General features: G+C 32.9%; 3 protein-coding genes across 3 annotated transcripts in view; 1 reads left to right on the top strand and 2 right to left on the bottom strand.

Moving 5' to 3' along the window:
- The window catches only part of LOC139521944 (NBAS subunit of NRZ tethering complex-like), a 59879-nt gene that overhangs the window by 23178 nt on the left and 12023 nt on the right, over nucleotides 1-24678 (top strand). Inside the window, exons 22-28 of the mRNA XM_071315760.1 lie at nucleotides 17486-17593; nucleotides 20074-20318; nucleotides 20654-20772; nucleotides 21921-22013; nucleotides 22653-22766; nucleotides 23002-23093; nucleotides 23912-24074. Of these exons, the coding sequence (XP_071171861.1) occupies nucleotides 17486-17593; nucleotides 20074-20318; nucleotides 20654-20772; nucleotides 21921-22013; nucleotides 22653-22766; nucleotides 23002-23093; nucleotides 23912-24074 (934 nt within the window). The remainder of the gene's footprint in view (nucleotides 1-17485; nucleotides 17594-20073; nucleotides 20319-20653; nucleotides 20773-21920; nucleotides 22014-22652; nucleotides 22767-23001; nucleotides 23094-23911; nucleotides 24075-24678) is intronic.
- On the bottom strand, nucleotides 2619-5617 carry LOC139520125 (uncharacterized). The gene has a single exon (XM_071312589.1). The coding sequence runs from the start codon at nucleotides 5544-5546 to the stop codon at nucleotides 4491-4493; it is 1056 nt and encodes a 351-aa protein (XP_071168690.1). The 5' UTR covers nucleotides 5547-5617; the 3' UTR covers nucleotides 2619-4490.
- LOC139518610 (uncharacterized) lies at nucleotides 13294-16304 on the bottom strand. The gene is made up of 5 exons (XM_071310085.1): nucleotides 16099-16304; nucleotides 15472-15695; nucleotides 14638-14759; nucleotides 14291-14377; nucleotides 13294-13685 (listed from the first exon to the last, which is right to left on the bottom strand). Exons 1-5 carry the CDS (start codon nucleotides 16302-16304, stop codon nucleotides 13353-13355), a joined length of 972 nt encoding a protein of 323 aa, XP_071166186.1. The 3' UTR covers nucleotides 13294-13352.

The following is a 24678-nucleotide window of genomic DNA, read 5'->3' as shown; positions in this document are numbered from 1 at the left end:
TTTTAAATGAATATAACTTGAAAACTATAAGTGATAGATACATACAGTCTTCAGAAATGATAATAGGACAATAAAATAATTCACATGAAATATAGGGGGATGCCCTGGGGGGTCATCCCCACCCCCTTCAATTTGAGAATGTGCTATTATCTTGTAAACAGTCCAGATCCCCACCCCTAAACCATATATATTCTTGTGGGGGACAATAAAACAAATCAAATGAAATAAAAAAGAAGTCCCTGGGGGGTCACCCCACCCCCTCTTGTTGGAAAACTTTTAAACGGTCCAGATCCCCACCCCTAAACCATATATATTCTTGTAGGGGACAATAAGACAAATCAAATGAAATAAAAAGGAAGTCCCTAGGGGGTCACCCCACCCCTTCTTGTTTGAAAACTTGTAAACGGTCCAGATCCCCACCCCTAAACCATATATATTCTTGTAGGGGACAATGAAACAAATCACATGTAATTAGATGGAAGTTCCTGGGGGTCACCCCTACCCCGTTCAATTTGAGAATGTACTATTATCTTGTAAACAGTCCAGATCCCCACCCCTAAACCATATATATTCTTGTAGGGGACAATAAAACAAATCAAATGAAATAAAAGGGAAGTCCCTAGGGGGTCACCCCACCCCCTCTAGGTTGACAACTTGTAAACGGTCCAGATCCCCACCCCTAAACCATATATATTCTTGTAGGGGACAATAAAACAAATCAAATGAAATAAAAGGGAAGTCCATAGGGGGGTCACCCCACCCCCTCTAGGTTGAAAACTTGTAAACGGTCCAGATCCCCACCCCTAAACCATATATATTCTTGTAGGGGACAATAAAACAAATCAAATGAAATAAAAGGGAAGTCCATAGGGGGTCACCCCACCCCCTCTTGTTTGAAAACTTGAAAACGGTCCAGATCCCCACCCCTAAACCATATATATTCTTGTATGGGACAATAAAACAAATCACATGAAATTAGATGGAAGTTCCTGGGGGTCACCCCCACCCTGTTCAATTTGAGAATGTACTTTTATCTTGTAAACGGTCCAGATCCCCACCCCTAAACCATATATTATCTTGTAGGGGACAATAAAACAAATCAAATGAAATGTAGGTAAAGTCCCTGGGGGTCACCACCACCCCCTTCTGTTTGAAAACTTGTAAATGGTTGAGATCCCTACTCGTAAGCCATATATATTCTTGTATGGGACAAAAAATCAAATCAAATGAACATGGGACCATATGAATGGGGAGTTATCGGAGCTTTGTTTGGGAGACTTCGTAACAGCATCCTGTTACAATTACTTCTTGTTATGAATTACTTTTCATCTTCTTTTAAATAATTGCTTGCTGCTGAATAAAAGATAGTTAAGAAATATTTTATTTGTATTTTTCACCAATTCAATCCTTTTTAAGCTACAAAATGATCCATATAGAAGAGCCAAATAACCACTAGCTCTTAGAATAAAACATGGCTAGACAGTTTTGAAATTATATTTCCTATAATCAAGGTACTTCTTGGAATTTTATTCATAATATTGAAAATTGAAAACTTGTGTTTTTTATACGACCATATAATGGGATCATATAATGGTATGATGTCTGCGTCGTCTGAAGACACATTTGGTGTCCGTACAATAACTTTAGTTTAAGCGAATGGATATCTATGAAATTTTATAAGAAGGTTCAATACCACTAAAGGAAGGTAAGGATTAATTTTTGGGATGATGGTCCCAACCGTTTTGAAATTAGGGCCCAAAAGGGACCTAAAACAAGCATTTTTCTTCTTTCAGGATATTAACTTGTCTATAAGTATTTCAGTTGCTCTGAAATTGTACCACAATGTTTAATACCACAAGTAGAAGGTTTGAATTCATTTTGGGGGTTATGGTGCCAACAGTATAGGGATTAATGACCAAAAAGGGTCCAAAAACAAGCACTTTTGTAGTTTTTGGACAATAACTTGTGTTTAAGTGTATGGATCTCTCTGAAATGGTACTACAATGTTCCATATACTACAATGGAAAGGCTGGGATCAAGTTGGGGGGTAATTGCTTCAAGGGGGATTCAAAAAGTTTGGGGGTACAATTATTTAAAGGGTTCAATTTTTTTTTTCTTCAAAATTTCTCAAATTTCAAATTTTTGAAGCTTCAAGAAGAAATCTTAATTGCACAGTATTGTGTATTAGATTTGTAAGATATTGACATTTGATTAGTGTCAGAAACCTATATGATGTCAAAAATTTGAACACCATCCAAATTCAGAGCTGTATCAAGGTTAAATGTTGTGTCCATACTGGCCCCAACTGTTCAGGGTTCGACCTCTGTTGTCGTATAAAGCTGCGCCTTGTGGAGCATCTGGTTGACTCTTCACATTGAATGATTCATGAAGCGATTATGTAAAATGTTTTAACCAACATGACCAATCAGAAGACAGTAAATACACAAAATTTATTTATTTCATTTTGAAACCAATATTATCTGATGATGGTGTATTTTGTTTTATGAAAAGTGGTTAATCATAGAATTGCAATTATAAACTTATGCTTGAACTTATAATTCTAATTTATTTTGTAAATACTAATTTGAATAGAAATCCAAGTTCGATCCTTCAACTGTATTCATATCCCATCTTGAATGGTAACACAAATATAGTAATAGTGTTGTTTCGTAATTCTGAGATCAATCAGCATACATGTATAGTTGTATATGTTCCTGATGTTTTAGTGTTCATAGTGTACTGCAAGTAACTTCTCATTGTGAGCTCTGTAGAGTTTGACAATAAACCAGGTGCATATACATATGCCTAGAAGCAAGAAACAACCTAAGACAAAACTCTATAAAGATGAACCAAGTGTGTGCACAGCTCAAAAATGATGCCATATAATCTACTATAAGGCCTAACAGTTACTGAGTACTGTAAAGACTCTCCTTAGTATCATCCTATGCATTGACATATACCCCATATTTGCAAGGGAGTGCAGCTTCTCATATACCAATTTCTACATTTACATGTATGGATAGTTTGACGACGGATCTTACCACTAGTATAGTAATAAGAAAAGTGATGTCGACTTACTATTCTGATTCTCTAATTATATCGCTCCCTAATGTAATAATTAGACAAAACTAAAGTAGTTAATAATTTCTATTAATAAAACACATAATATCAAAATATTTACATACACAATAAATCACTCAAAATTACTCTAGTCAAAAACATCATACTATATTACATAACTTCTTAATACAAAATAACTAAAACATTATACTTGATTTGGGTTTGGGGCAGACTCAGCATTTCTAAATTACTGACATATAGTTAAACTCGGTGTAGCAGCTATTGGAAAGCTTTTAGAGCATAAGAGTAGGTGTTTACTCACTGTAGCTTAGGCTACAAGAGCCGGAATAACAATGTCAGTAATGCACATGGAAGTAATGCTCAACTCGGTGTAGCGGTCAACTCGGTGTAGTAAGCTACAAGAGCCGGAAGCAATGTTAGATGCTACTCAGTGTACCCAGAACTACAAGAGCCAGAAGACAAGTGTGCTACAAGAGTCAGAAGAGCATTACTTCAAATTGATGTGGATGAAGATAGCAAAACTGCTAGACAAATTTGATAGCCCATTCAAATATTAATGTACATGTACTGTACATGGAAACAAATGAAAACTACAGAATTTTGGGGAATTAATTAAATATGTATTCCCATTACCATAAGTCAGATTGAATACATGAAATGTATGCGGTCTGAGTGCCCCAAAATTAAGTAAAAGTTTAACAACCAAAAATTATAAATCAAAACAATACATTGTATATACATGTAATCTTATCATTGTTATCACATGTATCATACTACACTACAATCCTAATTATTTCCTAAACCTAAATGACAAAAGGCGTACAAGTGATCCTAAATAGATCTGCAATATAGTATACTGTAAAACTAGTACAATGTATCTTCATATAGTCTTAATCTTTCTTGATTAAACAGTAAAAACTACAACAATTACAAGAACAATTTGAGGTAGAGCCTGATATCCTCAGTCACTGGGCATTCTGCTGTAACTTAAAAGTATCAATAAAACCTGGGGTTAATTGACCCTTCTGCAGCATGTAAGTTCTCTAACTATTGCTGTTCAATCTTTATCTTATGACTATGTCATTGTCAGTCTTTTTTATATAACCTTATGTTTTTTTATTGCCCACCATTGTTTTTTTTCTGTCCTTTTTATTAGCTCACCTGGCCCATAGCAATAGTTTATATACATTATATATTTATGTAAAATGTAAATATTAAATAAATGTTTAAACATCTAGATATGGTCACTGATTAATATAATTCAATAACAAATAAGAGGTGCACACAATTATTCAATCTATTAGACAGTTTTCATAAAGATATAAACATGAGACAAATTTGTAAAGTTACTACCAGCAGACATAAAATGTTCATAGTTTATATATGAATATAAATTGTGTGTGAATATTTTAACATCCTGATATGGTCACTTCATATAATTTGCCCTCCTTGGTTGTACTGCCTGCTGGTCTATTACATCCTAAGAAGAGTTGTCCTGTTGGAGAGAATGCAAGAGAATATGGGAATATTATGTTTATGTCACTTGTTTTATAACATGTCATAAGCAGACCAGCATTGTTCAGTATATGAAGTGTATGAGTATTCAAATCAGCTACAATAACATTGTCTCTAGGTGCTGTCACTATGTTTGTTGGTACGAATGGTCTGTCCTTGTTGATCTCTTTGTCTCCTGTATAGATATTGATGATATCACCACCCTGTCCTAACACTACTACTCTGCCTCTTTCATCACTTACTCTATCCACCACATATATATTCCCATTACTGGTACTGGTTATACTCCTGGGAAAGGTAAATATAGGTTGTTTATGTTGATCATGTTCATACACTCTCTCATGGTCTCCATTTTGATTCATTAGTATTGCAACTCTTCTTCCTTGTTTAGGGAAGTCTTTATTAACACCTCCTACTAGAACTTTATTGTCACTGGTAATATGAACTGCTGTAGATACTAATGGTGACACATTATATAAGGAGTCTGTTAGTGTACCTGTATTACTACTGATTTGTTTTAGTCTTGTTCCCCCTATAGATATAAGTAGATCATTTGATTGAGTAATAGCCATACCATTGACCTCAATATTAAAGCTAGATAGTATGTTGAGTTTGGTTCCTTCAGGTTTTACTCTCTGTAATACTTTATCTGTGTAACTATATATCCACAGTGAACCGTCATCACAATAAGATATATAACCTATTGTAGACAGTTCAGTTTGATATTGTTTATTTAATTTCAGTTCTACACCAGTCTTTTCACACACATCTTTAATATTAACTACTTGATGATTCTCTGTGTTTTTTAATTCTGGATGTACATTTTCTTTGCAATGATTACACAGTAATTTACTACAGTCAATACACTTCCACTTTATTGATCTATCAGTATCACATATTCCACATTTAGCTGGAGCTTGACTTCTTATGACAGACCTAGAGAACGCCATTATTGTTAGATATACCTATACTATTTATTTGTGGAATTGAACTAATTAGGTGTTTAAAGTAAATCATATTACTTTCATAAATTATATGCATTGTTTGAAGATTTTAAGATTGAATAGTCAAATTTATATATATATATACTTCAAGTATAATTAACGGTTCTGTGACATAAACAATAGTTTCCATTGTTTAATTAAGATTTAAAATATATTTTTCTATTGTATTTATTCATTTTCCATTTGAACAATATCCTTTGATTTAGTGAATCAATTTTTAGTTTTTCTTTTGTTACGGTTTTATTATAGGGAAACATGAATTTAGAACTAACAGCATGTATAAAGATGTTTTTTAAAAGTTGTCACTTAATTTTTATACAACTGCAAAAAAATTTGCGGTCGTATATTGGTATAACGTCATTGTTGTCAGAAGACACTTAGTTTCTAGACAATAACTTTAGTTTAAGTGAATGGATATCTATGAAATTTAATAAGAAGGTTCAATACCACTAAAGGAAGGTATGGATTAATTTTTGGGATGATGGTCCCAACCGTTTTGAAATTAGGGGCCCAAAAAAGACCTTAAACAAGCATTTTTCTTATTTCAGGGTATTAACTTGTCTATAAGTATTTGAATTGCTCTGAAATTGTACCACAATGTTTAATACCACAAGTAGAAGGTTTGAATTCATTTTGGGGGGTTATGGTGTCAATAGTATAGGAATTAATTACCAAAAAGGGGCCAAAAACGAGCACTTTTGTAGTTTTTGGACAATAACTTGTTTTTAAGTGTAAGGATCTCTCTGAAATTGTACTACAAGGTTCCATATACAACAATGGAAAGGCTGGGATCGAGTTTGGGGGTAAATGCTCCAACGGGGATTCAAAAAATTTGATGGGGTAAAAAAAAATTTCAGGGGTTCAATTTTTTTTTCTTCAAAATTTCTCAAATTTCAAATTTTTGAAGCGTCAAGAAGAAATCTTTAATTGCACAGTATTGCGTATTAGATTTGTACAATATTGACATTTGATTAGTGTCAGAAACCTATATGATGTCAAAAATTTGAACACCATCCAAATTCAGAGCTGTATCAAGGTTAATAAAATTAACGGTACCAATTTTCTTGCACCAGATGCGCATTTCGACAATACATGTCTCTTCAGTGATGCTCGTGATGTTGTGTCCATACTAGCCCCAACTGTCCAGGGTTTGACCTCTGCGGTCGTATAAAGCTGCGCCTTGTGGAGCATCTGGTTGACACTTCACATTGAATGATTCGTGAAGTGATTATGTAAAATGTGAAGAGTCAAAAATTTATTTTATGGTTCAATAAACTCAAAATAAATTATTGCCATTCATTATAAATAAATTTCTATCAAAAATAAAGCTCAAAGAACTTTTTATATAACTTATATTAACAATAACAATGAACACACTGATGTTGGCGTATGAATACACAATGTCAGAGTGGGGCGTCGCCATAAAAATTGACAACATTGAAAATAAAAGTAATACTTTTAACCAACATGACCAATCAGAAGACAGTAAATATACAAAATTTATTTATTTCATTTTGAAAAAAAAATTGAGTTAAAATGAAACCAATATTATCTGATGATGGTGCATTTTGTTTTATGAAAAGTGGTTAATCATAGAATTGCAATTATAAACTTATGCTTGAACTTATAATTCTAATCTTTTTTGATTAAACAGTAAAAACTTAAACAATTACAAGAAAAATTTGAGGTAGAGCCTGATATCCTCAGTCACTGGGCATTCTGCTGTAGCTTAAAAGTATCAATTAAACCTGAGCTTAATTGACCGCTCTGCAGCATGTAAGTTCTCTAACTATTGCTGTTCAATCTTTATCTAATGACTATGTCATTGTCAGTCTTTTTTTATATAACCTTATGTTGTTTTATTGCCCACCATTGGTTTTTTTTCTCTCCTTTTTATTAGCTCACCTGGCCAGAAGGGCCAAGTGAGCTTTTCTCATCACTTTGTGTCCTTCGTCCATCGTTAGCTTTTATAAAAATCTTCTCCTCTGAAACTACTGGGCCAAATTAAACCAAACTTGGCCACAATCATCATTGGGGTATCTAGTTTAAAATATGTGTGACGTGACCCGGCCAACCATCCAATATGGCCGCCATGGCTAAAAATAGAACATAGGGGTAAAATGTAGATTTTGGCTTATAACTCTGAAACCAAAGCATTAAGAGCAATTCAGATATGGGGGTTAAATTGTTTTGCAAGTCAAGATCTATCTGCCCTGAAATTTTCAGATGAATCCGACAACTGGTTGTTTGGTTGCTGCCCCTGAATTGGAAATTTTTAAGGAAATTTTGCTGTTTTTGGTTATTATCTTGAATATTATTATAGATAGAGATAAACTGTAAACAGCAATAATGTTCAGCATAGTAAGATCCATAAATAAGTCAACATGACCAAAAAGGTCAGTTGACCCCTCAAGGAGTTATTGCCCTTTATAGTCAATTTTTAATAATTTTGTAAATTTTGTAAATTTTTGTAAATTTTAACAAAATATTTTCCTCTGTAACTAATGGGCCAAACTCATTATAAATTGAGATAATTGTAAGAAGCAAGAATGTTCAGTAAAGTACAAACACATCACCATCACCAAAACACAATTTTGTCATGAATCCATCTGTGTCCTTTGTTTAATATGCACATAGACCAAGGTGTGCGACACATGCTCTTAAGAGCCTCTAGTTAGCTCACCTGGTCCATAGCAATAGTTGATATACATTATATATTTATGTAAAATGTAAATATTAAAGAAATGTTTAAACATCCAGATATTGTCACTGATTAATATAATTCAATAACAAATAAGAGGCACACACAATTATTCAATCTATTTTTTTTTTATAGTTTTCATAAAGATATAAACTTCAGACAAATTTGTAAAGTTACTATCAGCAGACATAAAATGTTCATAGTTTATATATGAATATAAATGGTCTGTGAATGTTTTAACATCCTGATATGGTCACTTCATATAACTTGACCTCCTTGGTTGTACTGCCTGCTGGTCTATTACATCCTAAAAAGAGTTGTCCTGTTTGAGAGATTGCAAGAAGATAGGGGAACTTTATGTTTATGTCACTTGTTTTATAACAAGTCATCAGCAGGCCAGCATTGTTCAGGATATGAAGTGTATGAGTAACCACATCAGCTACAATAACATTGTCTCTAGATGTTGTTACTATATCACTTGGTATGAATGGTATGTCCTTGTTGATCTCTTTGTCTCCTTATAGATATTAATGATATCACCACCCTGTCCTAACACTACTACTCTATATCTGGCATTACTTACTCTATCCACCACATGTATATTCGCATTTCTGGTACTGGTTAACATCCCGGGATAGGTGAATATAAGTTGTTTATGTTGATCATGTTCATACACTCTCTCTTGTTCTCCATTTTGATTCATTAGTATTACAACTCTACTTCCTTGTTTAGGATATTCTTGATCACTACCTACTACTAAAACTTTATTGTCACTGGTAATATGGACTGCTGTAGGTACTAATGATGACACATTATATAAGGAGTCTGTTAGTGTACCGGTATTACAATTGATTTGTTTTAGTCTTGTTTCCCCTATAGATATAAGTAGATCATTTGATAGAGTAACAGCCATACCATAGACCAGGATATTATAACTGGATAGTATGTTGAGTTTGGTTCCTTCAGGTTTTACTCTTTGTAATACTGAATCTTTGTAACTACCTATCCACAGTGAATCATCATGACTATAAGACAAATCACTTATTGTAGATAGTTCAGTTTGATATTGTTTATTTATTTTCAGTTCTACACCAGTCTTTTCACCCACATCTTTGATGTTAACTACTTGATGATTCTCTGTGTTTTTTAATTCTGGATGAACTTTTTCCTTGCAATGATTACACAGTAATTTACTACAGTCAATACACTTCCACTTTATTGGTCGGTCATTATCACATATTCCACATTTAGCTGGAACTTGACTTCCTACAACGGATGGGGCTTGACTTCTTATAACGGACTGAGAGAACCCCATTATTGTTAGATATACCTATACTATTTATTTGTGAAATTGAACTAGTTAGGTGTTTATAGTAAATCATATTACTTTCATAAATTATATGCATTGTTTGAAGATTTTAAGATTGGATAGTCAAATTTATATATATACTTCAAGTATAATTAACCGTCCTATGACATAAACAATAGTTTCCATTGTTTAATAAAGATTTAAAATATATTTTTCTATAGTATTTATTTATTTTCCATTTGAACAATATCCTTTGATTTAGTGAATCAATTTTTAGTTTTTCTTTTGTTACGGTTTTATTATAGAGAAACATGAATTTAGAACCAACATTATGTATAAAGATGTTTTTTAAAAGTTGTGACTTGCAAAAAATTTTGAGGTCATATATTGGTATAGCGTCATTGTTGTCAGAAGACACTTAGTTTCTGAACAATAACTTTAGTTTAAGGTAATGGATCTCTTTGAAATTTAAACATAATGTTAGAAACCACTAAAGGAAGGTTAGGATTGATTTTAGGGGTTATGGTTCCAACAGTTAAGGAATTAAGGGCCTAAAAAGGGGTCCAAATAAGCATTTCTCTAGTTTCCAGACAATAACTTGTGTGTAAGTGTATGGATCTTTCATAAATTGTACCACAATGTTCTAACAAAAAAAAAGGGGTAAAATACATGATTTTCGTAATACTTTGTATAAATTGCTTGTTTCTTGACCAATTTCAATGGGGTTTTATTATTGAAATCTTGGGGTTCTTTAATATGCTGAATCTAACCATGTGATAACTTTTTGGATTTTGGACCCCGTTTTTAAATTGGTCCTCATTGATGTCCAAAGGGTCTATTATTGCACATTGTTTGATTTCATCAAAAACTATTGGGGTGATTTGATATGCTGAATCTAACCGTGTATTTAGAATTTTATTTTAGGTCTCCTTTTCAAATTGATCTATTTCAAGGTCCAAAGGGTCCAATATCAAACTTGGTGTAATTATACCCCCGCTTTATTATACCCCCGCTTTAAAAAAGGGGGGTATACTGTTTTACCTCTGTCTGTCCGTCCGTCAGTCCGTCCGTCAGTCCGTCCGTCCGTCAGTCAGTCCGTCCCATGAAACTTTCGTCACATTTTTCTCAGGAACTACACATCCACCCTTTCTGTACTTTGGTATCAACATTTATATATGTCAGCCATACCGTGTGATGCGTTTTCAGATTCATCACTTGACAACTTCCTGTTTACCGAACACTTGTCTGATTTTACACATGATAGCCAAGTTGAAAATTTTCGTCACATTTTTCTCAGGAACTACAATACAAGGATTTCTGAAATTTGGTTTCAGGATTTATATAAGTCAGCTATACCGTGTGATGCGTTTTCAGATTTATCACTCGACAACTTCCTGTTTACCGAACACTTGCATATTTTTACACTATTAATATTATCCACTTGCGGCGGGGGTATCATCAGTGAGCAGTAGCTCGCAGTTTCACTTGTTTTAACAAAAATTGAATTCTTGGGGTTCTTTGATATGCCGAATCTAAATATTTATTTAGATTTTTGATTATGGGCCCAGTTTTCAAGTTGGTCCAAAATTAAACTTTTGTTTGATTTCATCAAAAATTTAATTATTGGGGTGCTTTGATATGTCTAATCTAACCATTAATATAGACTTTTAATTTAGGGTCCCATTTTCATAATAATCTTCATTAAGGTCCAAAGGGTCCAATTTCAAATTTTGTTCAAAAATTGAATTCTTGAGGTGTTTTGATATGCTGAATCTAACCATGTATTTATATTTTGGATATGGGACCATTATAGGTAAAAGTCCAATTCAAAAAAATTAAGTTCTTAGACCACATTCATTCTCTGTCACAAACCTATGATGTGTCAAATATTTAATCACAATCCAAATGCAGAACTGTTTCCAGCTTGACTGTTGTGTCCTTACTTGGCCTTAACTGTTCAGGGTTCAACCTCTGCAGTCGTATCAAGCTGTGCCATGTGGAGCGTTTTTTTTTTTTTTTTTGCTTTCCATTCTTATTTAAAGGAAGTTCTCAGAAATGTTAATAAATATGTTTAATTGTCATTTGTTCCATGTTGGCATTGTGTTCTGATTCTTTGTAAATATATTTAGGGTAAAATAATTTATGTTTGATGTGATGTTGTTTCTATTTCAATCGTCTGTTGTTTATACTGTATCTTTTCTTTGGTAATTTGTTATGTAATAGGGACATGTGTGTTAACACCTGAGTAGACATCAAACCGCATACCTTCTTGCAAATTTTTTGATCCTGATGTAACTTTCTGCCCTATATTTCAACTTTTGCAAAATCCTCAAAGTCACACATATTGAGTTCATAGTAATTAAAATAATTTAATAACCCCTGATTTCTTTCAGAACTCACCATTTGAACTTATGATATGTAAAATTATGGATTTAGTGCTGACATCAACATTATTATCATCCTAACTTTTCCTGTTATAACCTATCTTGTAAATAAACTCCTGTGAAATATTGTGTAGCAATGCCATTGGTATCCATGTTTGAATTAAACATAAATCATAATTGAAGTAAAACTTTTGTTTTATATTAAATATGTAAGACTCAAATCTATGGTGGGTTCCAAATCAATGGCGGATTCCTAATCTATGGTAAATATGACGTAATGCCATCCAAAATCTATGGCGAAAATTTTACACTCCTAATCTATGGCAAGTTGTTTTTTAAATTTTCCAATCATGACGTCATGCCATCCCAAATCTATGGCAGATTTTTTACAACCCAAATCTATGGTAAATTTTGTAAATTCCAAATCTATGGCGGATTTTTGTAAATTTGAAATCTATTGCAAATGTTGTGCAAACGAAAAATAATGCAGTACCTTTACAAGACCAATGACTTGTAGATAGATTACAACGAAAGAGAGTGTATAAACTAGTGAAATAAACGTACTTGTATTTTTGTCCATCTGATGAGTTCAGCCTTTTTCAACTAATTTTCATAGTTAGTTTTTATGTTGTACTGTAGTGTGTGGTTGGGATCTCGCTAACATGTTTAACCCCGCCACATTATGTATGTATGTGTCTGTCCCAAGTTAGGAGCCTGTAGTTCGGTGGTTGCCGTTTGTTTATGTGTACATATTTGTTTGTCGGGTTTGGTTTTTTTTATATATAAACAAGGCCGTGAGTTTTCTTGTTTAAATTGTTTTCCATTGTTATTTCGGGGCCTTTAATAGCAGACTATGTGGTATTGGCTTTGCCCATTGTTTAAGGCCGTACAGTTACCTATAGCTACTAATTTCTGTGTAATTTTGGTCTCTGGTGGAGAGTTGTCTCATTGGCAATCACACCACATCTTCCTTTTTTGTATGTTAAGTCTAACTTTGCAGTATGGGCATTGTTCTTTGTTGAAGGCGAAACGGTGATCACCTATAGTTGTTTAAAAAAATTTATTGGTCTCTTTTGGTGATTTTTCTGTATGACTTGTGTCATTGGCAATCATACCACATCTTCTTGTTTATAGTAACCAAATTTTATAACTGATCAATTGAAAAAGCTTAAGAAAGACTTCATGATCTTAAATGATGTGTCCAGTAAACATAAGCATATTTACTCTTTGGATTGTCATGTGTAACCGATACAACACAGTTAACCAAATAGTAAGTCATTAAACAACAAGAAAGCAGCTTCTGTTTGTACAAAAAAATAAACACTTTGACTCTTTACATGCTATTTATTTTCTCCTGATCACATCTGTTTAATTTGATTGCGATTTAAATCAAATTTGTATCCTGTAATTTGATCTGTCACTTTATACACTTTTCCAGCAGTAGAAGCTGAAATTGAGTCTATGACCCCTTTCCTGAAATATCCTGTACTAAAAACTGCGGTGCCTTTATTCATCGCAGGATTTGGCCTGTACATCACATGTTGTCCCTCTTCCGGAAAGTAGGTAATGTCTTCCCTCAAACCATCGGAAAACTGCTCTAGTGGAAAAGCTGACAGTATTTCCCGGTGAATTTGTCGATAGAAATCGGTGAGTCCTGTGTTAAATACCGGTAACTGTTTTTGATTTACATTCTAAAAGAAAAAAATAGTCCATAAGTATAAACAAAAAAGTATATGTTGGCTGAGTGACATTAAATTTAAATAAATAAAAGTACACCTAGATAGATATAAGAAGATGTGGTTTGAGTGACAATGAGGCAACTCTCCATCTATGTCACAGTTTGTAAAATTAAACTATTATAAATTTACGGGTTTTTACCTAACAGCAAGCTATAAAGGGTCCCAAAAATGACTAGTGTAAAACCATTAAACGATAAAAACCAACGCCGTTTAATGATTTTTAGGTTTAAAAAATCCATGCAAAGTGAAGCAGTTTAAAAAAAGTTAATATACTAGTAATAACCCTACAAAACAAGCTAACATTCATATTTCACATCTTCATTTCAATGGTTTAGCATTATTAAAAGTTTAATACATGTAAATGTGAACGTGCAGTCGCAACATTTTTAAAGATTTCTATCAAAAGCATAAATTTTAATGATATAAGAATAACATTTTAAAAAGCACATCATACAGTTATAAGCCTATTCTATACATCAGCATAATAAGCAACAAACTACTAAGGAACAAAGTGAAAGATATAGGACATTTAAAAAAATTTAAACAAAATCACTTACCTGTTGATGAACTTGTACATTTTCTTTATTTTGCTCATTATAAAACTTTCTCTGATACATTTGTTTGTAGTATGGACTAACATTTTCCTAAAAAAAAAGACATATCATTTCGTGTTATTTTGTTCACAATTTATTACTTCATATTTCACTAAACAAATAATACATTAATACACATGTAAAAATATTCGTCTAATCCGTACGGCAACTCATACCACAATATGTGTTTTTCTATTTAAAAAAAAACCAACATACTATTTAAATCTAATGTGTTATTTTTGTCCTACTTTTTGTGGGCGCGTGTGTTGAAAATTATAAACAAAGTAATGCACCAGGCTTAACATACATACTTGCAAAATAGCAGTTTGTGAAAATGATGGTTTGGGCACTACAAAATCATCTTCCTGTGTACAATCTGGTGGTAAATTGCCATTTTCTTCATTTACGCCATCGTCTAGAATGTTCATCGCCTCTGCAAAATAAAAATAAAAAATAATTTAAAAAATATAAAATTCTAACTTAAATATAGCTAGGCATGTGTTAAATTTGCATTGATTTTTATCAGGATAGTTTATTTACACAAACTAGAATGCATATTCTTACAACTTATAAACGGCACATGACACTGTAATATTAACAAAGCCTACGGCTAAAAATAGTACATTTGCAAACTAAGGCGCTAGAGTGCACATAACACAATCTATAATACTTGAATGCACATTAACACAGCCAACAGCCAAAGACGGTAAATTGACAGCCTACGGTCCCAGACGGTACATTGACTAGACGGCTAATTGATACAGCCTACTGCAGTAGCCAGTTTATTGACACATACTACGGTCTTATACATTTATTAACACAGAATAGTCGTAAAATAATAATAAAAAAATACTTCTATAAATGACATAATTACTAAAAGAATTCGGTATAACACAAAGACAAACTATTCAATCATTTTTTTTAATTTCCAAAATAGTAATTTCAATACAATAAACAAAGTAAAGTAAATACCTGATCATCAAGCGGCACAGCAAAATTTGGTCTAGTAAAAAACAGCTGGTATGGAGTCTTTGGACGTGTGGCCTTGTTTAGCCTGTTATTATATGCATAATAAAACTCAGGAAGTTGATCGGACCAGTTTGAACGTTCTGACATTTTAATTCTGAAATACTCAGTCAGTGTACGATTAAAGCGCTCCACTCTGCCATGACTTTGAGGATGGTATGGTCTACCATGCATTTGGACTGTGTCAAATTGGTCTACAACTTCTTTCAGATTCGAATTTCGGAATTCTTTTCCGTTGTCTGACTGTAAAATGCGTGGAGCTCCATATAAATAAATGTAACTAAGTACCACTTTGCTTATTTCAATAGCACTTTTAGTTTTACATGCTTGACCAAATGCAAATCTTGAAAAACAATCAACAATGTTACATATGTATTGAAATCCTTTATGAGGTGGCATCTTCTTTAGGTCAATTTGCCATCTTGAATTTGGATAAGTTGCTGGTATTGGGCGTCTTGTTCTTTCTGTTTTTGGTAGAGATATAGCACTTTTACATTGTTCACAATCCACGTAAAGATCAAATAAAAGCTTCACGTTTTCCCTTACAACTGGGAAAACAAATCTTCGAATAGATTCATAAATGCTGTGAGATTTTCTGTGATCTAATGCATGATTCTTTTTTACTAAGGTAATTAAATCCTCCTTTAAAAGAGATTTCCTATGAGGAGTAGCTAGGTCAACACTTTTTTTTTATACAAATGATTTGAGGTCAAATCATAGAAATAATTTTCCAAATATTTTCTAACCTTCTATCGTTCAACTGTTCCTTGCAAAACTTAATTATTTTTGCTGACCCCCATTTCGGATTTTCTGCTTTTAATTTGCAAATAGACACTACCTTTGCATAGTCCCTCCAAAACGTTTCTGGATTAGGGTCCTTTGAAACCGGCTTCTTCTTTTCCTTTGCTAATTGAAAACCTTCATCTGGAATGGTGTTCATGGGTTCCGCCATTTTCAAAATCGGCGGCGGTAGCGACGTCATATGGCGTTATTTGATTGTGACGTAATAAATAACTCTTTTTCCCGGAAAAATAGGCGATTTCAAAATCTGCCATAGATTTGGAGAAAACAAAACCTGCCATACATTTGAGACAGCATTACGTCATATTTACCATAGATTAGGAATCCGCCATAGATTTGGAACCCGCCATAGATTTGAGTCCTACATATATAAACATCACTTATAATTTGGCCCTTGGGGAATCTACCTAAAAATTATTTTTTTCCTCCATGCCTAAACCAAGAGCCTAGCTATGTGCATACTGAAAAGTAGCAAAGTATAGACCCCTGGTTTGACATAACACCAATCCAATTTGAACGATGGTTCAAAATAAATGCATGAGGCTATCATTCCTAGAGGCTATCATGCCTATGAGGCTATGAGGAAGCCTATAATGAGACAATGAGGAAGCCTATAAGGAGGCTATGAGGAAGTCTAGTAGTGTTGATGTTGAATTGGTGTTGGAATGAATTTGTATGAAATTTGACAGTTTATCCCCAGAAATTCTTTGGGATGAGACAAATTTTTGAAACAACCAGTAATAAAATTTCATAGATGAAATCTATAAACCGTGCTGAGATTGATTTCCCTGTCATAGCAATATTGAAGGTGAAAGTAGGGGTTAATGGGAGGCAAGTTTTTTTTTTTTGCTTAAACACTATTAGAGCCGAGATTAGTCTTATAACTGCTTAATCTGCATTTGAATAAATTGATACTTAAGGCAGCATACACAGGTTTTTAATACACAACTTCTTAATGGGAAAAACCTAAAAATAATAACTACTGAGTTTTATGAAAATCAAACTATGTATAAACATAACTTATATAACGTATAAGAACCTAATACCTCAAAATATTATAAGCAAAGATTTTTCTTCAGCTGTGTAAAATCTACACAAATATTCTACAATGTTTTTTAACCATTATTTTTATTTATATAGGGTTCAAGGTCAGATCTGAAAGTTGACAGAATTAAAGTGTAAAATGAAAATAATTCAGTATAGTTTTTCAAATCTACTCTTTAGGAATAAAACAAGTTTACAATAGATTTATATAAATTCTTTGCTTCCCTGTAAGCATTTTACAGACAAAAACACTTAATTTTAACCAGTATAAATATATTTATATTATAGGAGTGTTAATGATGAGATGTATAATGTAGCCTGTAACCTGGCAGAGAGATATGGTATACCATTATGGGAGCTCTACATGTCACATCTCGAGTTCTTATTTGATAGTGGGTAAGTATGATTGATTCTTAAGTAAATCATGTTAATAGGACACCAGTAGTTTCCATTAACAATGTTCACCTACAAAATGATTTAAGACATGTATATTCAATTTATAATTGTCGTTTGCAATTTGCAATGAAAAAGGGGGAGATAAACCAAAAGGTTTAAAAAATACTGACATCACTAAAGCCAAGAAAGCAATTGATTTTCTAAAGTAGAAAAAAAACAGGGTAAAAAATTAAAAGAAATTGAAAGCTGTCCAACACATAATGCACAGAAAAGTGAAAACTGAGGGATGAATACTATCTTTAATTTCTGAATTAACAATGTACCAATTATGATTACATTGCATGCATGTTTCATTGGGATAGTTATTTTTATTGGCTAACAGCAATCTCGCATCATTCTGAAATCAACCTTCATTTCATGTAGTATGTCATACCTTTGTCTTTTTGTCCATAGTCAACATGTTGGACAATAACTCAAAAAGCCTAAACCAATTTTCATAAAACATTTGTAACATTTTCATATTTATAAATATAAGCTTCCATTAGTTTTTGTTTTGTTTTTTAAATTTCTGATATGCAATTGAGGTTTTATGGCACTTTATCCTGCAATTGGGTGTTCTACTATACAGATACAGCCCTACAGATATCACTATGCTGTATCTGTATACTATACAAATATTGCTTTAAAGCTTCGCCCACTGCCGTACTGAGTATTGTATGAACCTGCTAACTTTAGTAAAACTGAATAGAAATCTATGAAATTTATAACAAGGTTTATGACCACAAAAGGAAGGTTGGGATTGATTTTGGGAGTTTTGGTCCCAACATTTTAGGAATTAGGGGCCAAAAAGGGCCCAAATTAGCATTTTCTTGGTTTTCGCACTATAACTTTAGTTTAAGTAAATAGAAATCTATGAAATTTTGACACAAGGTTTATGACCACATAAGGAAGGTTGGGATTGATTTGAAGAGTTTTGGTTCCAACAGTTTAGGAATTTAATAGGGGCCAAAAAAGGGCCCAAATAAGCATTATTCTTGGTTTTCGCACAATAACTTTAGTATAAGTTAATAGAAATCAATGAAATATTAACACAAGGTTTATGACCTCAAAATGAAGGTTGGGATTGATTTTGGGAGTTGAGGTCGCAACAGTTTAGGAATTGGGGGCCAAAAAGGGGCCCAAAAAAGCAAAAAGAAATTTTTTAATTGCACAGTATATAGCAATAGCAAGAAATCTTCAATTGCACAGTATTGTGCAATAGCAAGAAATTTTCAATTGCACAGTATTGCGCAATAGCAAGAAATCTTCAATTGCACAGTATTGTGCAATAGCAAATATTTTCAATTGCACAGTATTGCGCAATAGCAAGAAATATCTTATTGCACAATATTGTGCAATAGCATGAAATTTTCAATTTGGAGTTATCTTTCTTTGTCCAGAATAGTAGTTGAATCAACTTAAATCATTGTTTTATACAATATACAATGTATATTCACTTTTACTACCAACTGATAAATTAAAACAATCTTTACCATTCAGTGATAACAAGCACTTTATTTTACATTTTAATATTTTAAATGAGTAGTTATTGTTACAAACTCCATTAGAAATTCGAATTGAGATCAGTTTTGGAAAAAGGGAAAGGGGGATGTGAAAAAAAAGGGGGGGGGTTAAATTTTTCTCATTTCAGATTTCATAAATAAAAAGAAAATTTCTTCAAACATTTTTTTGAGAGGATTAATATTCAACAGCATAGTGAATTACTCAAAGGCAAAAAAAATATTTTAAGTTCATTAGACCACATTCATTCTGTGTCAGAAACCTATGCTGTGTCAACTATTTAATCACAATCCAAATTTAGAGCTGAATCCAGCTTTAATGTTGTGTCCATACTTGCCCCAACCGTTCAGGGTTCAACCTCTGCTGTCGTATAAAGCTGCACCCTGTGGAGCATCTGGTTACTGTTGAAATTAGTTGTTATGTTAAAATAGATAATTATTCATCTTGAGTGATGTATTATTGTTGACCATTCGAGATTCTTTTTTTGCGAACCCGTCTTCAGCTGAATGTGTGATTACTGTATTGTATTACTACACGGGCCTCAAGGGATTTCAAATAAAAAATAAATACAAAACATTAGTTTTTGTGTCCTTCAAAACACAAATAATATACAGAACTAATTGCAGGATAAAGACAATAACTTTTTAGTGTCTTTAAATATCAGCTGTATTTGTACTCGGCTCGAAACAGGTGTAATAGCTCGCTAAAAGCTTGCATACACCTCGTTTCCTAGCCTCGTACAAATACAGCTGATATTTAAAGACACTAAACAGTTATTGTCTATTTATTCATTGAAAAAGGGACAGCTGTATCATACGCTCATGGCACAGCTCTTTATTCCCCTTCATCACAACATTATCTTAACCTTAAAAAATAGAAAATGATTATTTATAATCACTGCTTGATATTAATATTTTCAGTCTTGCCATAGAAGAAATAGAGGAGAGAGTGAAGAAAAAGAATATTGTTCCAACGTTGATAAGTCAGCCTGAAGAGTTTTCTGAGAGAATGAGGACCAGTATTTACCCTGACCTGGACGGTACAGATCATACCACATTGATATATTACTTCACTCTACTGGCTGGAGTGGGCGATGTAAAACAGGGAGGAATCACAGCAGACAATCATCTCAAACTACTGAAAAAACTCAAAGGGGTTGCCATAGGTAAGTGAGATTGTACTGGTTGATTGACCCACAATGCTATATTCTGGATTTTAATATTATTATTAGTGAGTTGCCTATTTTTACGTGCAATGAGAAGTATAAATTGAATATAGGGTTGTATACAAATACCACTTTTTCTCAATCAACAAAAATAAATAAGTTAACAGTATTTAATACAAATTTTTTTAAGAGCATTCTATTTAATTTCTTGAGATGATAGTACTGTTATTGATGTAGAAATTTTTTTTAAATGTAAATGAAAGTTGGACATTATATGATATAAAATTTAACCATTCTTTAAGAAAGTAAAAGTTCGACATCTTAATATATTGTAGGTTTGGACTGTAAACAGTTGATGAATGGTTTAAGCAGTCCAGTCAAATACATAATACCTGTACTGACCCCCACTAATGTGACAGCCATTGCTAAACTGGCAAATAAAATACCTGATGGGGTAAGTTATATTTACATGCCAGCTTATGTGAAAACTGTAGTTAAAATAGCAAAAGATTATGATTTTTTTTTGTATCTGGCAAACAAAACACTGAATGCAGTTCATCATATTTCCGTGCACTAACCTCCACAATTTAATAAACAAACAATTTGCAAACAACACAACTGCCACTATTAGTTATGACAATCATTGTCATTGCTTAATATATACCAAGAAAATACTTGATTATTTTCTATTAACTCAACAATTCTTGTTATTTTTGAATGAATGTGTCACCGTCAAATGTGATGAATGACTGCCTGTTGCAAACGCCAAAATGATTGTCAGAAAGGTCAACAAATTCTGTCTGACATGTTTTGGGTTCTGTTTTACACCTTCTGATTTTGCATTGGTTTTGGCAATTATGCGGTTGGAACTTGAGGGCTTTAAAGGTTTTCCTTCAGTCGATTCTTTGGCAATTCAGTTGATGGGAAACATTTATGGCATGAATCTGTACACAATGGCACGCAGCAATTTGATTAGCAGTTGACGTTGCGGCTGTAAACATGTCTGGCAAATGACGTTGCATAATCAAATTCTGTTGACGTTTCATTGTCACTACACGTTGATCTGTTCATTGATGGCCAGCAACAAATCTTGTCTATTTGTATCGTTGTCAGAAGGACAGTAAGATGAGTTTCTGAAGTCATACAGTATGGTTGCATTACGTTTATGTTTTCATTTTTGCATTATTCTATGGGGCTAATTCAGTTTTTTATTTCTCAGTCTTGGCAAAATGGAGATGCAACATTTTAAAACTGATTTAAGTGAGGCAAAGGATTGAAAGAACTGTTTCACAAAGCAAAAAAACTGAAACAATCTTTCAAGGGTCCAAAATTTAGCTCTAAGAAATTCATGCGACTTCAAAAATTCGGTATGTTCAATAACCACAGGTTAGTCAGATTTTTATTTTTTGTTAGGAGACAGAAGCATGATAAGCATGAAAAGTAGTTGTAAGAGAATCAAACACGATTTGGTAAAAAAAAATCAACAAAATGAGTGTTGCATTTCTAAAGTCGTTCAGTATATTTAAAAATGAATTCATTTCCAACTTTTAGGTATTACCCAAATGATTATTAAATTGAATATCTTTTACCTATAATTTTCAGACTGGTGGATTTTTACATCCGAGTGTGGTACATTGTGCTTGGGCTGTTAAACAATTCTGGAGTACAGATACAAAGAAAGTACCAGATTCAACAGTAAGTACAATGTACTGGTATTAATGTTAATCACAATTAACTAAGCTAAAAATACCAATATTTGCTTTGGATATATATGATTTTTAAAGCATCTTAAATCTTTGTTTATGAAACTGATTCATGGTATGCAGAATAACTTAAAAAAGAATACATGATTATCAATACTATATTAAAAGGATAACATGAATTACCTAAAATATTGGACAGAACAAGTATGGTACAGACCGCATCAACCACTAAACACAGGACTCCTCCCTCCCAAACAAGATATACTTATGGTCCAGTTAGCCTAGCTTGTGGTGAAGTTAAACCAGTCAGTTTTATGATATATAAAAAAGAAGATGTGGTATGATTGCCAATGAGACAACTATCCACAAGAGACCAAAATGACACAGACATTAACAACTATAGGTCACCGTACATATGAGCTTCTTTGTCTTTCTTTACCATATGGCAAGAATAAAACAAAATAAGCATGCCAAGAATTCATTAACATTGTAGAATCTTATATTAATTGTATGGTGTTATTTTACAATAAAAACTCTATACTTGTCTCAAGTTTGGGAATATCTTATCATACTCGATGCAGTGGTAGAATCAATATACATATCTGAAGTTCTAGGATTCTGTATATTTCAGGCTGCCTGGGTACATAGATATGAAGGCAGTGGGGAATCAGTACAGAAGCTACTCCCAGTTGATGTTATCAATTTTATTGATGAGATTGTTTTCTCAGAACAGTCAAGGTTAAAGGTAGGTCATAGTTTTTAATTAAAAATCAACTAAATTACAGAGAATCAATCTTTGTTTGGAACGTTTAACTGCTTTGGTGAAGATATTGTATTTTAATGTCATAACAAAGTCTTTTATTAGAGATTCAAATTTTTTTATTATCTCATGATTCATCATCCAAAATTATTTGGCATGTTTCCATTATGATCTTGAGACCCGTTTTTTTTATAACCATATCTCTTGAAACTTTTTTCAGCTAGAGGTTGAATGTAGACAAGAAATAGTAAAAAGAACTTTGAAATTTACTAAACAACATGGTGGAAAAAAGAAAAAGCAAGATGATTCTGGGTAGGTTTGACAGATACAAATAATAGATATAATGATATACATTTATCTAACAAAAGTTGGAGGAGGTAATTGTGCTGATATTTATAGATTATCGTTGATCATCTCAACGAGATTGATTTTCTCGCTTGAGCCGGATGGCAAAAGCGAGAAAAGCAATCGCGTTAAGATGACCAATGATAATCTGTTTATTGCTATTTTACCTATGACGACGTTGTCAATTACATGTCAATTTCATTAGCAATGCCACGTGCCTCCTTAGTTTCTAGCGATAATTTTCCATCTCAAGCGAGTAGCATGATATAAAAATTATCACAGAAAAAGATCAAAGGGAAAATGCACAAAATAGCGATAAAGTGTATTACACTTTTCCTATTAAGTTTATCTTCCAACAACTGGGTACAACTGATTGTCTGATGATGCTTCCTATAAAGAACATAATCTCTTTTGCAGATATTTGAAAAAGAAAAATAGTTTGATACAAAAGGTCTTTAAATAATAAGAGAAACATATCCACACTGTATTAAGGTGACATAGTATTTGCATGCTCTGGACAAAATTAAATGTCTTGTGAAGAGAAATATTGATTCAAACTCAATACAGTAGTAGAATCTGTATACAGAATGTTATTAAAAGAGCGACAGCACTATGGCAAACAGTGTAAAAAGAACAAAAGACAAGAAATCATAGACAAAACAAAACATACATACACAACTAAGGATTGGGCAACACAAACCAAACATATAAACAGTATTAAAGACTGAGCAACACAAACTGAAGTTCATTCAAATGATGCTGTAATAATGTTGTTTTATATTTAGATGCAGGATAAGTTGGGAGGATGCTGCCAACACTCTACAGCAATACCTGAACCACATAGAAAATTTAAATCATGAAAGTTTTAAATCATTGTCAATGTCTGGTGATGATATGTTGGTGGAGTATGCTGCCATGTTTGATTTGTCAAAGGGAGATAATTTGCAGGTTAGTTGGATTTATTTTTGACATTTTTTGCCTTTTTTGTCTGTTTGTTTTGTTCATACATCATATTTAATATAATGGAATTTTATGCAACTGTTATATTAGTGAGAGGTTTAGCTAGCTATTAAACTAGGTGTAATCCACCATTTTCTATGTAAGAAAAAATGCCTGTACCAAGTCAGGAATATGACCGTAGTTATCCATTCATTTGATGTGTTTGAGCTTTTGCCATTTGCTTAGGGACTTTCTGTTTATAATGTCTGCTGAGTTGTGTATTTTTGTTATTTTACTTTTTATGCCCCCGCTTTGAAAAAAAGGGGGATATACTGTTTTACCTCTGTCTGTCCTTCCATCAGTCCGTCAGTCCATCAGTCCATTAGTCAGTCAGTCTGTCAGTCAGTCCGTCCGTCCCATGAATATTTTTCGTCACATTTTTCTCAGGAACTACACTACCAGGATTTCTGAAATTTGGTTTCAGGCTTGATATAAGTCAGCTATACTGTGTGATGCGTTTTCAGATTCATCACTCAACAACTTCCTGTTTACCGAACACTTGTTTGATTTTACACATGATAGCCAAGTTGAAAATTTTTCGTCACATTTTTCT

The sequence above is a fragment of the Mytilus edulis genome, chromosome 4, assembly GCF_963676685.1.
Source record: "Mytilus edulis chromosome 4, xbMytEdul2.2, whole genome shotgun sequence".
Taxonomy (NCBI): Eukaryota; Metazoa; Mollusca; class Bivalvia; order Mytilida; family Mytilidae; genus Mytilus; species Mytilus edulis.
Note: the sequence above shows the minus strand (reverse complement) of the source record. Positions and strands in the feature narration are given on the sequence as shown.

Bases quoted from the DNA above. Each gene is read 5' to 3' on its own strand.
- LOC139518610 (XM_071310085.1), bottom strand. From the start codon at position 16,304: ATGGCGGAACCCATGAACACCATTCCAGATGAAGGTTTTCAATTAGCA. The intron at 14,760-15,471 runs GTACACTGACTG...TTTATTTTGCAG, and splicing joins CAGAGTGGAGCGCTTTAATC to AGGCGATGAACATTCTAGAC. The intron at 14,378-14,637 runs GTATGTATGTTA...CTTTTTTTTTAG, and splicing joins CACAAACTGCTATTTTGCAA to GAAAATGTTAGTCCATACTA.
- LOC139520125 (XM_071312589.1), bottom strand. From the start codon at position 5,546: ATGGCGTTCTCTAGGTCTGTCATAAGAAGTCAAGCTCCAGCTAAATGT.